The sequence below is a fragment of the Periplaneta americana genome, chromosome 7, assembly GCF_040183065.1.
Source record: "Periplaneta americana isolate PAMFEO1 chromosome 7, P.americana_PAMFEO1_priV1, whole genome shotgun sequence".
Classification (NCBI taxonomy): Eukaryota; Metazoa; Arthropoda; class Insecta; order Blattodea; family Blattidae; genus Periplaneta; species Periplaneta americana.
In genome coordinates this window covers 163,142,907-163,160,778 of record NC_091123.1, presented here as the reverse complement: position 1 = coordinate 163,160,778, position 17,872 = coordinate 163,142,907, and the positions used below count along the sequence as shown (strand labels likewise).

The window sequence follows — 17,872 nt, the reverse complement described above, 5'->3', positions numbered from 1 at the left end:
AACATCTCTGGTCATATCGCGAGTTAATCTTTGGTTGAAATCCGAAGGCCTGTGTACTATTGTTGAGATTGGTTCTATTCTTGTGAACTAGATGACGACTGTATATATATATATATATATATATATATATATATATATATATATATATGAGTGATTTGTTATGAATATGATTTCGGTGATGATTGAGGCCGGTGATACATCCTATCTTATACATATACTGTATGTTCTTACAAAAACTCTATATACAGACGTTTAACTGTCTCATATTTATACAATACAACTGTTAACACAGCTACGTCATAGTTTCGTTATTACTTCATTACGAAAGGTAATAGAATATCATCGGTTCTCTATTGCATCCGGTAGAGCGCTCTAGTATGCCGTGTTAAGTATCGATAGTACAACTGGCTCTGATCGATTACCACACTATATTTTGGTCAAACAGTACAAGCTACAGTAATATTATTCTAATTATTCAGTGCTCTTTGAGCGTATTCCGAATCTCACCGGTGAGCAATCCGATGGCATCACGGTGTCCCGAATTCAATCTATGACGTCACTGATGTTCCATCGGTGTTGCACCGGTGCCATCTGCTTGCAGAGGTGGTGGCAGTCTCCATCAGCCGCCATCAGTGAATCTGATTGGTTGTTGTAAAAGGCGGGAATTAGCAGACGAATGACATCGTGCACTGTTGTGTCATGGCGGTGTGTTCTGCTGTATTATTTGTAATGAGCTCAACGTAAAAACAGTATGTTAATGGCTTATGAGCGAACATGTCAACGGACCAGTTATTACTACCCGTTCAAGAAATAAGTTGTTTATGCTCTCTTTTCTTTGAACGAGATGGCAGTACGGAAATTTCGCAAAATTTTGCTAGCGTAGCACAGACAACAACTTGTACAGTAGCCATGACAGCCATCGATCCTTCCAGCAGTTTTGTTCCTATTTCACTGCAGCGTGACGTCATTGTTGTCCACCGGTCCGGTGAGATTCGGAATACGCTGTTTGGTTTGTTCTTCTATGATTACAAGGCAACCATCATCATAAAATGACAGTCAATACGAACAGCTGTTAGAGGGGCGGCCATTTTTTCTCTATAAACAACGCTTAAACAAGGGGTTTCGTGATATAACTACTGCAAAGCAGTTCCCATTGTATAGTTACAGACTGTTTATACATCCATCGCTTATGTATGGTTTATTAGTAACGTTTTCTGTCTCATTTCTGCATCAAAAGCTATACACGGATTATTAGTAAGACCGATGAACTACAATAACTTTCCCCTGCAATGCTCACAACCGTGGCCTGGTTCGTTACTGTGGAAAGCATTTCGCAAGATGCCGCAAGTAGATTTAGGTAGCGAAACTCGCTAGCAGGCCTAAACGGAAATAATAAAGTCTCTGGCAGAAAAATACCTAAGCTTTCCTCTGATATCACCAGACTGCAAAGCCACAGACAAATATTTCTACCCTGCCCCTTCCCAGATAGAATAAAAACATGCAACCTAGCCAAACATATAGCCTATTCTATGCAATGTACTGTAAATAGGTCTCTTTTCATTCAGCTCTTGTGTCAATTATTATAACAGCAATTATACAGAGTGACCCGTAAGTAATGTCATTAATTTCAGTATGTTATTATTATTCGAACAAATGTAACATTTCAAAATTTATTTTCAGGACAAAAAGTTACGTTTGTTGTGATGAAATTTTTGCACATTTAAAGAACGAAACTAAAATTATTTTTTTATCTATAGTAATATCACAAGAGGTAGTGGATTTATTCGGGAAATCTCAGATCTCGAGTGACATTTATTAGGACTATTTCGTGAATAAAATAAAAATGTAAATAATGTAGGCCTATCACTAAAATTCACAAAACGTTAATAATTGTAAATTTATGAATACTTTATTATGTTGTGTCAGTGAAGTGTGTTGTGTCAGTGAAGTGTGTTCCTGTCAGGGAAGCTTTATAGTTTATAGTGGCAGTGCAAAGTATTTGAACAGTGAAATGTTTTTGAAGTGTTAGTGAAATCAGGATAGAATCAGTGAAATGTGTCGTAGTTCCAGTGCAGTGAGTGAGTTGACAGCGAAATGAGTGTAATATGGAAAGGTACTTGTGCAGATATGAACATATCATACTCGTGGGTTTTAGTTCGAACTTAGATTTAATATAGAAATTAGATTTATTTTAAATGCTATTTTAAGTGATCGTGCTTCATTTAATTTAGGATATTCCCTATTATTATTATTATTATTATTATTATTATTATTATTATTATTATTATTATTATAAATTATTGTTAGTATTAATTATTTGTATTATTATTAACTGTATTTTTAATTAATAAGTTTATTATTGTCATTGTTGAGTGTAATTAGTTACCACTGCCACCGGGTATGGTATATACCCATTGCAGTGTGAATAAATACATACATACTTAACCTATTCAGACATTGTGAAGTCGAAATAGATGAATAACGATTGCTGCAATAAAGAAATTGAATGTTATTCAGTAATGCCAATTGAGAAAAGCAAAATACAGGTTTAGAAATAATTGCATGCACTGCGCTTTTCTTCTGTTATTATAACAGAAATACATTTTTGATTATCTGCTAAAATCATAATTTAATTTAAACATTTTATAGTATAATTACAAATAACTTAATTAATACATTAATTAAATTAACAATTGTTATGAAGGAGTGTCATTTTCTTTAGATGCAATGGACATGGAGTTAGAAGATGAAGATGTGGAAGTAGAATTTCGCACTTTATTTAGTACAATGGATTCATTCTCATCGATTTACATTGAAACAGTTGGCGGCACTGACTAAACAAAAGAATGATCATGCTTTAAATTGATAGTGATAAATCCAGCTGCAGAAATTATCGCGATATATGTATGTTATTGGTTGGAATTCAAAATTCCATTACACTTCATTGGCCGAAAATGCAATGACGTCGTACAAACGAAATAGTCATCGTAATACACTGCTCTCTAGCATATTGGGAATTAAATTAATGGCTTTTCCAAAACAAGTTTTAAAAATTTTCATATGAAACGGTGTATACCCAATTGTAGTGTTAATAAATGCGTACATATACACAAAACAATTTTTATCTCGAAAAAGAATAAAAACGATCAGAACTATATTAAACTTTTTTGTTAGAAATATCTCAATGAATAATCTCCTGAAATTAATAAAATTAGTTACGATTCATTCTGTATACTACATAATCATATAGATTGGTAAGAGAACCAAGGAACGAAAAAGGTGATTTCACTTTATTCTAATGTAGCCTATAATGTTTTTGTTGTCCTCCTTAAAAATGGACTGGTGCCAAAATATAGTATACTTATTAGAAATGTGGTTAATCATAATTTAATTTTTTGCTCGACCATGCCGAAATGTAGTAATTATACACCTGGTAGCAGCCCTTTAATGCACCTCATTAAAGTACACCTATTCATTAAAGTTCAGGTGTTCCACCAATCAGAAAACACCATTGTAGCAATATGAAAGCGCAAGTATGGATTATTCTCGGATATGCAATCGAAAGACAACTAGCGAAACGTCACGGAGGCTGCAAATCCAATACTGTCGCAGAAGGTTATGTTCTGTTACTATAATAATTAGCGTTAATTGTAAATAATATTCAAATAAATTCAATTTGTTATCTCATTTTTCAATGTCTAAATCAATTTCAAGGTTATATCAGGATTAATGTTTATTTTACTCTCTAGATTATATCAAGGTCAATGACATTTGTTCCTCGGAAAAAATCAATACTTTCGCGTCTGCGCACATCTCACAATTTACGAGATATTGCACTAGGTCAGTTCCGCTCCCCCGTCAGATAAGAATAACATGAATACTTATGAATAATTTCAAGTTAGAAATATGGTCGAGCATAAAAAGTCGTATGAAACTTGCCTATAATGGTAATTAAGACGCTCGTATGAAAATTATGAAACTCGCTTGCGCTCGTTTCATAAACATACTCGCGTCTTAATTAGTATAATTATAGGCTCGTTGCATAATGTACTATTATGTCTATAACAAACCTCTGAATTCTTCTTTATTTGTTACGTCTGTTTTGATGAATATTGCCTTTTCTTCTCCGAACTCCTTTTGCATTTGTCGCACCGCTTTTTCGCCTTCAGTCACATTTATGTCACAAACAGCAACACCCTGTAAAATGCATTTCCTTGTACATAGGAAGATTATACGATTTTATCGTAATTAATATTATATATTATTATATGCATACTGAGTGATGAAGTATAGTAACGGAGAAAAATACAGGGTGATCCGTTTGGATATAGATAAAATAAAAACACCGCAAACATTTACTACGTACTGAACTTTATTTGTTGAAACTTTGTGCATACAACGCTGAAAGATGGGAGATTCCTCAGAGCTCAACATGACCCCCATTGCGCACCCTGCACAACTCATAACGGTGATGCAATTCAGCCCATGTCCGTTGTAACATAAGAAGGGTGATTTGTTGATGAAAAGCTTGAGTAATTTTTACTCTCAGATCATCAATGTTCCTGGGTTTCTGTGAATAGACAATGTCTTTAACAAAACCCTACACGAAGAAGTCAGGAAGGGTTAGATCTGGGGAGTTTGGGGACCAAGTCAAGAGATAGCTGCTTCTCGTACTGGGTTTCGCCTGCGACCTCCTGCGTGTTTTTTTAACACAGAACCTGTTTCTACAAAGTTCGATACCACAATATTATGGAATCGTATTTAGGTACATTACGCACACCATACTCACGTCGAAATTCCCTTTGAACTCTTTTAACACTCTCAAATTTAGCTTACCAAAGAACACATTGTGCCCGCTGTTGATTTCTAGTAGCCATTTTAATCATCTACGATTTTCATTTGTCCTTTCAGATTATTCATTATTGATTGTCATATATGGAAACTCCCATCTTTTAATCATAATGTAACCATCTTAGAAAGCATGATGATGGAAATATTCCGATAGTCAATGTAATGTAATATAATATAATGCTATTTTATTTATAGTTCAGGTGAAGAATACAATGCGTGCAGTTCTGTGTTGTGTAACTTTCTCCATTCTCCTGTAACTTCATCCCTCTTAGTCCCAAATATTTTCCTAAGCACCTTACTCTCAAACACCCTTAACCTATGTTCCTCTCTCAAAGTGAGAGTCCAAGTTTCACAACCGTAAAGAACAACCGGTAATATAACTGTTTTATAAATTCCAACTTACAGATTTTTTGACAGCAGACGGGATGATAAAATCTTCTCATCCGAATAACAGACATTTCCCATATTTATTCTGTGTTTAATTTGTTACTGTTGCTCACAGGTATTTGGATTTTTCCATCTCTTCAAAGGATAAATTTCCAATTTTTATATTTCCATTTCGTACAATATTCTGGTCACGAGACATAATCATATACTTTGTCTTTTCGGGATTTAGTTCCAAACCTATCTCTTTACTTGCTTCAAGTAAAATTCCCGTGTTTTCCCTAATCGTTTGTGGATTTTCTCCTAACATATTCACTTCATCCGCATAGACAAGCAGCTGATGTAACCCGTTCAATTCCAAACCCTCTCTCTTATCCTGGACTTTCCTAATGGCATACTCTAGAGCAAAGTTAAAAAGTAAAGGTGATAGTGCATCTCCTTGTTTTAGCCCACAGTGAATTGGAAACGCATCTGATAGAAACTGACCTATACGAACTCTGCTGTACGTTTTACTGAGACACATTTTAATTAATCGCACTAATTGTGTCTTATAGATATATTCTAAGTAATACAATTAATTTTTATTAACATTTATTTTATAATTAATTAACAACTCTTAAATACCCATTCCAATCTGAACAATTTTTTACTGTGCATAATATTCATGCTCTACCTAAACATGCTGCTTGCCGATTGCAGGGGACTTTCTCCGTGTGTTGTATCTAAGTAGGTAAACATTGGCTTTCTTTTATATCGACGGAGCAGTGTAGTTGTAGAGAAAGCTTCAGTCCCAACGATTCAAAATGAAAGAACAGGATACGAACCTACAGTAAAAGGAAGAAATAAACACTGTTTCATTTACCTTGACTCCTTGTCGAAGTAGTTCCAAGCTGATGGCTAGACCGAGACCATGAGCCGCTCCTGTGGCAAGCGCTGCTTTACCCCTAGGATCCATCACTCTGGAACAAGTTAAAGCACAATAGACTAATTATATTGCACCACATCTTCAGGATCTTTGCATGTAGTTATACAAAGTTATCAATAATTATTGATATAAAACGCACAAGTTTCATGTACGTGCTCAGCAGTATTACATTTTATAGTTTACAGCAAAATAGTATCAGCATCCAGGTCAGAGTGCCGAATAACTTACGTATAGTTTCTTGGATAGCTTAAATTAGCAACAGATTATTTGTTCATGTCAATTTCATTTCTGAGAATGGAATTCATAAGGCTGAAGTCATTTACTTGTTAGAAAAGTTTAATATTGTTGGCGGTTGTTATCGGAGGTATAAGGGACTATTTATAAACTCACGTGATATATGTTTACTCAGGGATAACATTCTTTTATATGAAGAATATTTTGTATTGGGACTTGTCTTTTGCTTCTCTTTTGAAGATAGATCTAAAAACTCGAATGTTTTAGCCAGATTTCGAACCTACGATCGTCTGATGTAATGTTGTTCGGTTACCAAGATCGGCTGCTAGAATTCAGTAATATTTTAATAGGTAGTAGTATGAATATATTTTATAATGATTGAAGCATTTTTGACCATCCCATCAGGTAGTCTATTATATTAGAATGGTATAAAATAAATTATGTTCGTCGTTTACACTTAATTATAATGTAATACAGTCATACCAAGTTTATGAACGCGCGTTGTAATCTGAGATACTTTGTTGCTTGGAGAAAACGAACTTCGTACTATGAGGCGTCGCATCAGTAGCAAGCTATAAATGAAATGTTGCGCAAGCGCTGAACGTCGTAAAGAAAATTAACCTTGAAGGCACTTCGGAAGGCGGTTGTCTGCTAGCGTTTGCGTCGAGAGAGACAGCGAGGGCAAAGCAGCGTACAACATTGCCACATCGTACTTACGCACACGTGCAATATACAGACGTGGACAAATTATTAGCAAAATTGAAGATTTATATTATAAATTTTTACAAAATATGAATCTTCAATTTGGACTACAGTTGATATTTTTGCGTATTTCCAAATTATTAGCAAACTGAAGATTTATATAGTATATTTTTACAAAATATGACTCTTCAGTTTAGACTATAATTGTTATTTTTGCATATTTACAAATTATTAGCAAAACTGAAGATTTTTCTTATATATTTTTACAAAATATGAATCTTCAATTTGGACTGCAGTTGATAGTTTGGATATTTCCAAATTACTAGCAAAACTAAAGATTTTTATTATATATTTTTTACAAAATCTGACTCTTCAATTTAAACCGGAGTTAACATTGCATATTTACAAATTAATAGGAAACTTGAAGATTTTTATTATATATTTTTACAAAATCTGTCTCTTCAATTTAGACTGGAGTTGACATTTTTACATAATTTGACTCTTCAATATTTACTACAGGTAAATTTTTGCATATTTCTATCTACTGTAATGATAGAAATATGCGAAATTGTCAACTGTAGTCTAAATTGAAAAGTCAAATTTTATAAAGAGAATTACCATAAATATCTTTAATTTTGTTAATAATTTGTCCACGTCTGTAAATAGCGCAGGAGAAAAATTAAATTATCAAAGGACAATAATGACCTTGACTACTGTCAGCATGACACCAAACAAACCCTGTTTCCTTCACTAACAATATTCTTTGCACGGTTCTCAATCCCACACCACATGCTTCTGCGGTCGTTTCTTGCGCGTTGGCAACGTTGCAGCCAGCATCAAGATGACCGGCAGCGTTCTGCTCGTTAACGTTTTTAAAATAATTATACACCTTAAACACTATTCTGCCTGTGCAATACTTGTCTTTTTACAGCCTCTTCTTCGATTTATTTATCACACACACACACACGCACGCACGCACGCACGCACAATAAGGCTGGTATTCATAGTCGACACTTTATATCACCACTTTGCAAAGTGACACTTTTGACGAAAGTGGCTCTTTCATATTAGTGGTATTCATAGACGATTGAAGAAGTGCACTTCACAAAGTGTCACTTTACGCCAGCAAAGTGTAGAGTTACAATTTTGTTGGTAACAGAAGTCCCACAATGCCTTTCAAAACAAGTGAACAAACAATAACAAATTAATGACGTATAACCTACAAATTACAATGCTTGTGATTTGAATTGGGAGCCTAATTGATCGCGCGAGAAAGAAAATATATATTTAAAGTTCTTTTATTTCAGTTTCTAGTTTTTGTTGCCGATAGTTTAGATTATTTCAGTCAGTTCAGATATATAACATTTTATTAAATAGTTAGTGATACTGCTGGTGAAATTAGGTTAGGTTTTGTACAGTACATAACTGATCCATTAATTTATATAGTTAGATTAGGTTCTGTACATATCTTTTTCATTGATTTATATGGCTAAGTTAGATTTTGTATGTATCCGTTCCTCTGATTTATATAGTTCGGTTAGATTTTGTAGCCTACTTATCTTCTATTAGTTTATATAGTTAGGTTAAGTTGGACTGAGTAGGTTAAGTTTTGTGTGTGTGTGTGTGTGTGTGTGTGTGTGTGTGTATATATATATATATATATATATATATATATATATATAATCATTAAATTTATATCGTTAGGTTAGGTTTTATACGTATCTGCTACATTGATATATCGTGTTATTTCCGTCATTTTCATTTTTGTCTTTTTCGTGAATAGTGAATAGAAGTAAAAAAGAATGAAATAAACACATTACTACTGCTATTATTACTACTACTACTACTACTACTACTACTACTACTACTACTACTACTACTACTACTACTACTATTTTCTCTCTCTCGTTTCCATTATTGCCTGCTCTTCAGGAATATTTTGAATTCCAAATGTTTCTACAATGCAAAACAAAATAGGCCTAATAGTATGAGATCTCTTTTCATGGTGAGGTTATGACTGTACATGAACTAGAGACAGTAGATGTATTGCTTACCAGCGTGAAAATATATATTACCGAGGTATCAAAACAGTAATGCTTATATCAACATCAAGTTAAATCTTATCTCTAAATATAGGTCGTCAACAAAAATCAAAATCATTTTAAACCCAATATAATTATGGAATCTGCTTAGAAGGCAGGCACGTGAGGTCTCTCAATGCTAATTTAAGATAGTTATGCCTACATTAGATTGAAGTTAGTTTAATATTATTTAAGTTAAAAAATTCGTTTCAGTAATAAAAAATAGGTTATATAGGCATATCTACCTACGTATCACTTCATCGAATTGAGGTTATAAATATACGAATGTTACTACAGAAATACCTGAACTATAATATTATACTATATATTAATGTATGGTACATATCTGTAGCATAGAATTTTAATGCAGTCAATAACTGTATTATTGGAGGCACTGGCAAACGTCTATTATTCGTTTTTGTCAACCAGTCATCGAAAATATAAGCAATCTCAATAAGTTTCTTTATCAAATCGGAACCGTTTTTTTTAATTCTATATCATTATAAAATTCCACGGGATTGTCTTTAGGCCTATCTCTAATTTGTACGTTGTCCACTAAATGTTCCATCTCTTCCACACGTTATAATAATTCGACAACTTCCAAGACGTCCGCCATTTTTCTACAAAGTGCCACTTTCGGCTCAAAGTGTGGTCGGAACTACACTTTCATCCAAAGTGTTCCTTTGCACCAAAGTGTCGATTGTGTAACGGAAAAGTGATACTTTGCGTCTTCCAAAGGACACTTTAATCGAAAGTGTCGACTATGAATACCAGCCTAAATGTTAGTTTTACTTATTCAATGTATTGAAACACTCACGCGTAAACAAACGAACTCGGAAAGTACTTGTTACAGACTGATTCTGATTGGTTCTACTGTACAAGCTTGTGACGTCACATACCAGAAATGCTACGGCGCATATAGCAGCTGACCGCCTTCCGAAATGCCGTCTAGTCTAACATACAGTAAAAATATATGAACCTTAAAAATGTAAACAAACTAATTATACATCTTGATTACACAGCTTTTAACACTATATCAATTCGGAATATTAAGTTTAATGCTTTCACGTGTTAAATATTAGGTTACGGTACCTTGTTGACTAGTTTCAGCCTGTTGTCGGCTGTCTTCAGAACTGGGTGGTCCTGGTCTTCGCGCCTTCAGATTGCGCTTCCTGTGGGGGTGTGTTTGTGTAGTATAATGTGGAGTCAAAGAGTGAGTGTGTTCTGAAATTGAGCTGTGTGTTGAGGATTTCATACGGGTGTGTTTTTGTTTGTCCATTTATTTCGTATTGTTCTAGTGTGTTTAGTTTTTGGTTTTTCGGTTGAATATGTAGAATTTCCATGTCTGTGTTTATGTTGCTGTAGGTGTGGTTGGCATTTGTGATGTGTTCTGCATATGTGGATTTTTTTTTTAAATTTTCTAATGGTTGTGATGTGTTCTTTGTAACGTGTTTGAAATTATCTGCCTGCCTGTCCTATGTAGAAGTTGTTGCAGGTGTTGTATTTGAGTTTGTATACGCCTGTGTGGTTGTATTTGTTTGTTTGTTTGTTTGTTTGTATGTTGAGATGCTTTTGTAGAGTGTTTTTTGTTCTGTATGCAATGTTGTAATTTAATTTCTTGAACGAGGTTGCAATTTTGTGTGTTTTTGTTTTCGTATGTTAGTGTGATATATTTTTTGTATTCTTGTGTTTGTGTTGTATTCCTATGTTTTTTGTAATTCATTTTGCCTTTCTTATTATGTTGTCTATTATGTTAAGGTTGTATCTGTTTTATTGTGATGTGTATTTGATTGTGTTTAGCTCTTCTTTGTAGTCTTGTTGGCTCATTGGTATGTTGAGTAGTCTGTGTACCATTGTTCGGAATGCAGCTTGTTTATGTTGTGTTGGAAAATGTTATGTTTTATTTAACGACGCTCGCAACTGCAGAGGTTATATCAGCGTCGCCGGATGTGCCGAAATTTTGTCCCGCAGGAGTTCTTTTACATGCCAGTAAATCTACTGACATGAGCCTGTCGCATTTAAGCACACTTAAATGTCATCGACCTGGCCCGGGATCGAACCCGCAACCTTGGGTTGTGTTGGATGATGGGATGTGTTGTGTATGTGTGTTTTTATTGTTGTGGGTTTTCTGCAGATTTTGAATGTGTGTTTGTTGTAAAGTTTTGTAATTGTGATGTCTAGGAAATTTACGAATTTGTTGCTTTCAATGTCTAATGTGTAGTGTAGCTTTGGGTGTATTTTGTTTGTTTATGTGTTGATGTAGGTTTTGAATCTGTCTTTTGTTTCCCTTTTCAACAGAATTAACGCACGTTTAAGAGCAGAGGGTGAACACTTCGTCTGAAGTAATGGTGAGTACCATTTTATTATTTATAATAAGCTTGTACAGACTCTTATTATGCCTCATTTCGATTATTGTGACGTTTTATTCAGTGATCTCAGAGTGGATTTATCCCAGAAACTGCAACGTGTTCATAATGCGTGTGTTCGTTTCATATGTAATATCCGCTGATCACATTTCGCCTTCTTTCGATAAATTATTGTGGCTCAGGTTAAATGAGAGAAGGAAGTTACATTCCCTTTCTCTCTTATACCGAATTTTGCACACCTCTACTCCCTCTTACTTATCTGTCCGATTCCACAATCTTTCTCGGTATCATAACTTAAATACTCGGTCACAATATGATAACACGCTAGAAATACCACTCCACACATCATCTCTTTATTCTTCATCTTTCACTGTTGCTACTTCTCGTCACTGGAATTCTCTGCCGCCTGAAGTCAAGGGCTGCCGAACTTTAATTTCCTTTAAATGTAAATTAGAAAAATATCTTATGATGAGTTGCCTGACTTAACGCGTTGCAAATATTTAATAGAATGTGTTCAACTGTATTTATTTTTATTGTTTCTTTTCTTTTTGTTTCTTATTTTTATTGTGTAACCATGTAAATCGTGTTTATTTATCACACTTAACGCCAATATGTATCCCACTGTGTTGTTTTTTATTATTAATCTATTTTTGTGTACATTTTATTCAATTGTCGGTTTCTGGTTTAATTATGTAAATCCTACTTAACTGTAATCTAATACTAATATGTATACTAATGTGTTCATTTTTATTTTTACTGTGTACATTTTTTTATTGAATTATCGGCTTCTGTTTTTATGTGATTCGTATTTGATTCCAACAACATTAATATGTATTTCACACTATGTTTATTTTTATTTTATGAAGTAAATTTTTATGTAACTGCCTCTTTTGATCTCATTATGTACCTAAATTGTATCAGTATGAGATAATTTGTAGAAACAAAAGCCGCCCTAAATAAGGGTTCGATAGATCGGCCTACTAATCAATTCATAAAGAATAATAAGTAAATAAAACAATTTTGTGACACTTAATTCTAATCCAGTTTTATTTTCAACTATGTAAGCAAGTTTTATCCTGGTTGAGTGTAAGAGAAGGCCTTACGGCCTTAACTATGCCAGGTTAAATAAAGCCATTATTATTATTATTATTATTATTATTATTATTATTATTATTATTATTATTATTATAGTGATTAAGTCTATAAAGTTATTAAAACAATATCAACCAATCGCAGCGCTTTCTGACGTCGAAACACTGCGGCATCAATGTTACTACTGATTATAGGCCTACTCCCTATTTGTAACCGAATCTAATAACGAAAGCAAGATAACCTGAGATATAGATCATCATTAGGAACCGTATTCTTTCCCAAGGCATACGGAGATAAGGTTAGTTGTTCATAGACTATATTGGCGTGACTTTATATTTGGCGCGTGGCACAGGTACTATCAGAAAACACATCTTGTTTGAGCTCCAGTTGACGTTCTATTCATGATTAAAAACTTGACCTTGGGAACTGTTGAAAATGCATTCTAGTGACAAAGAATGATTCTACGATGACCTTTACTACAATTTAAATGATTTGTTCATTTATTTAATTTATTTTTTCTGGTACTGGCAGAGTTAAGGCCATAAGACCTTCCCTTCCACTCACCCAATATAGAAATCCATAATATACAGGGTGTTTCCGAGGTGGTGTTACAAACTTTCAGGGATGATGGCGAAGGGCATATGTATCAATTTGAGATAAGGAACCATGGTCCAGAAATGACTGAGTCGAAAGGTATAAGCAAAAATAGTTGTGTGGAAATGGAATTGTAATTTGGCAACACGTGCCCTCCTTCCCTTAACTTTGGAACAGTCTTGGAAAAATGGTATATGCCGGATGTCTCCTACGTGAGTACTTGTCCCGATACAATCTGTGAGCTTGTCTACTCTTCCCATTGGCTCATCCGAATTCGAAAATCAGGTCTGCTTATTCCGCTCTCGTGTACTCCTCCATTTCACTAGGACTGATCGACTAGACACTGCAGCTGGTATACATACACTGCTGTCTACAGACGTGCATGTCAGGACCGACCATGTCCGTTACACATTACGCTATCTGCATTGCTTTAGTGTAGTTTTCTGTCCCCACCCCTCAGACAGCGCACTGAATGGAATACTGTAAGTAGACAACGTAAACAACGTCAGATGAATACAGTATGTGTAAGTTGTATAGATAAATACACATAAATAAGGTGTACAGAGGAATACAATTATTTCATTTCCACACAACTAATTTTGCTTGTAAATTTCGACTCGGTCATTTCCGGACCAAGGTTCCTTATCTCAAATTGATACATGTGCCCTTCGCCATCATCCCTGAAAGTTAGTAACACCACTTCGGAAACATCTTGTATAATGGATTTTTAGAGAACCAGGAGGTTCATTGCCGCCCTCACATAAGACCGCCATCAGTCCCTATTCTGTGAAAGATTAATCCAGAATCTACCATCATATCCCACTTCCCTCAAATCCATTTGTATATTATCCTCCCATCTACGTCTCGGCCTCCCCAAAGGTATTTTTCCCTCCGGTCTCCCAACTAACACTCTATATGCATTTCTGGACTCGTCCATACGTGCTACATGCTCTGCCCATCTCAGACGTCTGGATTTAATGTTCCTAATTATGAAGAATACAACATGTGCAGTTCTGCGTTGTGTAACTTTCTCAACTTGTTAAATTAGTCCATGTTTCATTCTTGACGAAACAAGAGTCGCGTGGGGCATCAGTCAAGTATTTCTCTTGCTAGATGGACATGCATAGTCTACTTAAAAATCCAAAATCACTATCCCGAATTTAAAAGAAAACGTACAAATTAAACCAAATAGAATATAATCTAAATTTAACAGAAGAAATACTGAAATGAGAAGTAAACACTGAAATACTGAAACAATTGTCTTTAGAGACAATTAATATTAGATACCCTCCACAAAACTGGCTTCATTTATACACCGACGGATCCTTGATCTCCAGAGAACAAGGTGCCGGTGCAAGTGTTACGTGCTGTCTCTTCTCACTTTATAGATCTCTTGGATATGGAACAAGTTTTGATGGTGAAATCATTGCAATAAGTGAAAGTCTCAGGAATCTTCTATGCCACATCAATAAATTTAGGAATGCAGTTATATTGTCAGACTCCAAAGCAGCTATTCTATCAATAGTCTCTAAACACACACCTTCATCTCAAATAGCAGAAATAACTAAAATGCTCTCTCAATTAATATCACTCAATAAAAGAATTGTATTCCAATGGATACCATCCCATTGTGGAATCCTGGGAAACGAGAATGCGGATGCTTTAGCAAAGAAGGGCAGCACTGCTACTTACAGACCTGTTACTAAATCTACGTATTACTCTGTGAAAAGGTTTATTAAATCTACATACTTAGACTTCAACAAACAAAATTTGATAACACAATCCCAAGGGAAAAAATGGAACTCTCTGCATCAAAATCCACAGTTAATTCCCGATTTACCACGAAAATCGTCTGTAGTTGCATTTAGATTGGCAACAGGCCATGATTGTTCGGCCAAACAGCGGGATAGAATAGGAATATATCAGTCCCCTAACTGCCCATTGTGCAACTCAAACCAAGAAATGGATTCGGAACACCTCAAAATCTGTGCTTCAGTGGCTGGTCATGATAATATCTTTGAAAAATATTGGATGCAAGAGGTCAAATGACTTTATTGTCAAACGCCTGGCATTAGATAACAACAACAACTTAAAAATCCAGTAATACCTAATCTTGTAGCCTCTTGGGACGAAGTACGGTACTCAATCATCATTTTTTTCCATTACATGAAAATTAAACAACATTAAAAATGCGCTGCCTATTAGAGAAACCTCATACAGCTTGTGATGTTCTTAGTGAAACTTGTTTACAGAATATAAAATGCTTACCTGTTTACTGAGGCGTGTTCAATGAGTTGAAACTGTGTACCGATGTCTGTTAGTGAACTGAAGTCACGCTTCTGGCCTTAAAATGATCATGAATGGTGTGCTGCTGTAGTAACATCTAGATTGAAGGCTAATCAAAAGACAATATGAAGAAGCGCTGATAAGATAAGAGTAAAGGTATGAAAAGTACCTGTGTAAATTCGATTTGTTTACGACACTACCGCAGAACGAACATCCCTAGGAATGTTGCAAATAATAGCAAAGTTGTTATGCTATATTCTCTATCAACGTGATACACAATTGTATAACCATGTAGGCTTGTGATTTTAACATTCGACCTGATTATGCCTTGTGTATAATTCGTATGATCAATCTAATATTTGTTCTATATGAACACTATGCTAGATATTTACACATACTATTACTCCACTATAATTAAAACATATGGTCAGATTCTTTTAATTGATTTTAGATTTGATTTTGTAAATACTTTGTACCTGAAGATGCCCCTACGAGGGCGAAAACGTTTATATGATGACACAACATTATGTAAATATATAAAACATTGAATTAATCTGTTTTATATTTGTGTTTTAAGTGTAACTAATATTACATAACAAAACTCCTATCGCATTATGCTTTTAAGGTGATATTTGTGAGCAACTTCCTATCATCAGAATGTTAAATTATTTTCTCGAAATGTGCTGAAGCTATAGAGCTGACATTTTTACAACACGTGGGCACGTATCTTTTGCTTATGATGTAACAATAGTTGCTTTGTTAATTCATTTCCTTACAAACAATTTCCATGCGAATTTCAAAATTTTCAATACACCATCTTCAGTAATACGTATATACGGTATATTAGATTTACGAAAACTTTCTATGAGGCTACTAAATAAATAGGCCTATACCTGAAAATTTCACTATTCTATACGAAAAGTTGAGAAAATATTTCTTTTGAATAAAAAAAATCAAACTTGTGAAAAATGAGCCTTAAAATTAAGACTTACATTCTTATAATGCACTTATACTTCTCAGGTAAATCTAAAAATTAACATGGATACAGTTTTAATAAGTTCTCTTCCCTTTATCTATTGAATCAGTGCTGGCCATCCCTGAATATAACTCGACCAAGCGGCATATACCACCTCTTCCGTCAGTCTCTTTCCTTTCCGCTGTAAAGCGCTCGGGCTCTCAAGCGCGCGCTTGCTCCTGTGGGCATCAATTGACATGTCTGGTGTAAATAATCAAAGTGTACAAACAAGACTCTTACATAGAAATTGGACATGTTTTTGTTTATTTTGTTTTGTTTAATGTATTCAGAAGTTTATATTTTATTTTTTGATTTTAATATATTCCAAAGTCCATGTGTAAATAGTTCTCTAGTTCGAAAATAAATTAAATTATATATTTTCATAAGATAAATTGGCATTTTATTTGGAAAATAGAACTGTACAAACAACACTGTTATATAATGTACATTTACTCGCCGTTTCCTTTCGCTTCTACAAAATTGCAAATATTTTTCGTTATGCTCTCTTATTCAGATGATAATTTACAAACATAAGCATTGTCATTTTCATGGCCTTCTCGGAGCATGTTTTTTTAGTTGATGGTATATTACACTAAATCAGCAGGCATGTCCAGCGGTACTTCGCTACTTCGCCCTAAACCAGACTTAAGCTCTTAATCATATCCTTACGAGTGTGCGAACAGTCTGCTACGAGAGGGAAAAATAAACAATCAAATAAAAAAACAAATATATGAATGAGTAAATAAATAAATAAGTACATAAATAAATAAATAAATAATTAAATAATATTTAAATAAATAACCAAGTAAAAATGTAAATAAGTAAATAAATAAATATACATACATAAATGAATAGATAAATATATATATATGGGTGGATTAACTCATCATCATCGTCCTTCCTGGTATTAGGCCTCCGTCCATCTTTTCAGAGAGCGTCCCAAAGATCGTCTTCCATGTGGTATATAGTGGATAATTTGTCTTGGAAGTCTGGAACGGTCCATTCTATTGATATGGTTAAGCCATTTTTGTGTATACTGGTTGAGATGTTCATAAATAGGTGTAATTTTCAATTCTTTTGTAATTAGTTCATTCCTTTTGTGGTCAAGCAAGCTGTAGCCGGCAGTCCTCCTTAGAAAACTCATTTCCCCAGTTAGGCGTTGAACATCTGAGTTTTGGACAGTCCAGGCCTCACTACCATACATGAGGACAGGTCTTGCTGGAACTTTATATGCTTTTAACCTGGTATGTTTTTGGGTTTTCGTGGTTGTGAAAACGTGGTTGATGGTTCGTAAGGCTCCATTAAAATGTTTAATATTTTCAGATATATCAGTAACAGATGT

At 34.4% G+C, this 17,872-nt stretch overlaps 1 protein-coding gene across 2 annotated transcripts in view; it reads right to left on the bottom strand.

The window, feature by feature from the left end:
* Nucleotides 1-15,638, bottom strand: part of LOC138703667 (15-hydroxyprostaglandin dehydrogenase [NAD(+)]-like) — a 41,262-nt gene extending 25,624 nt beyond the window's left edge. The window contains exons 1-3 of one of the 2 annotated variants that reach the window (XM_069831744.1): nt 15,498-15,638; nt 6,098-6,194; nt 4,071-4,197 (exon numbers count right to left, since the gene is read on the bottom strand). In XM_069831744.1, the coding sequence (XP_069687845.1) occupies nt 4,071-4,197; nt 6,098-6,190 (220 nt within the window). In that variant the 5' untranslated portion in view covers nt 6,191-6,194; nt 15,498-15,638. Of the gene's footprint in view, nt 1-4,070; nt 4,198-6,097; nt 6,195-6,877; nt 6,982-15,497 lie in introns of those variants that run through there. The other variant, XM_069831745.1, reaches the window with a different exon arrangement.
* Between the last annotated feature and the right edge of the window lie 2,234 nt (nt 15,639-17,872).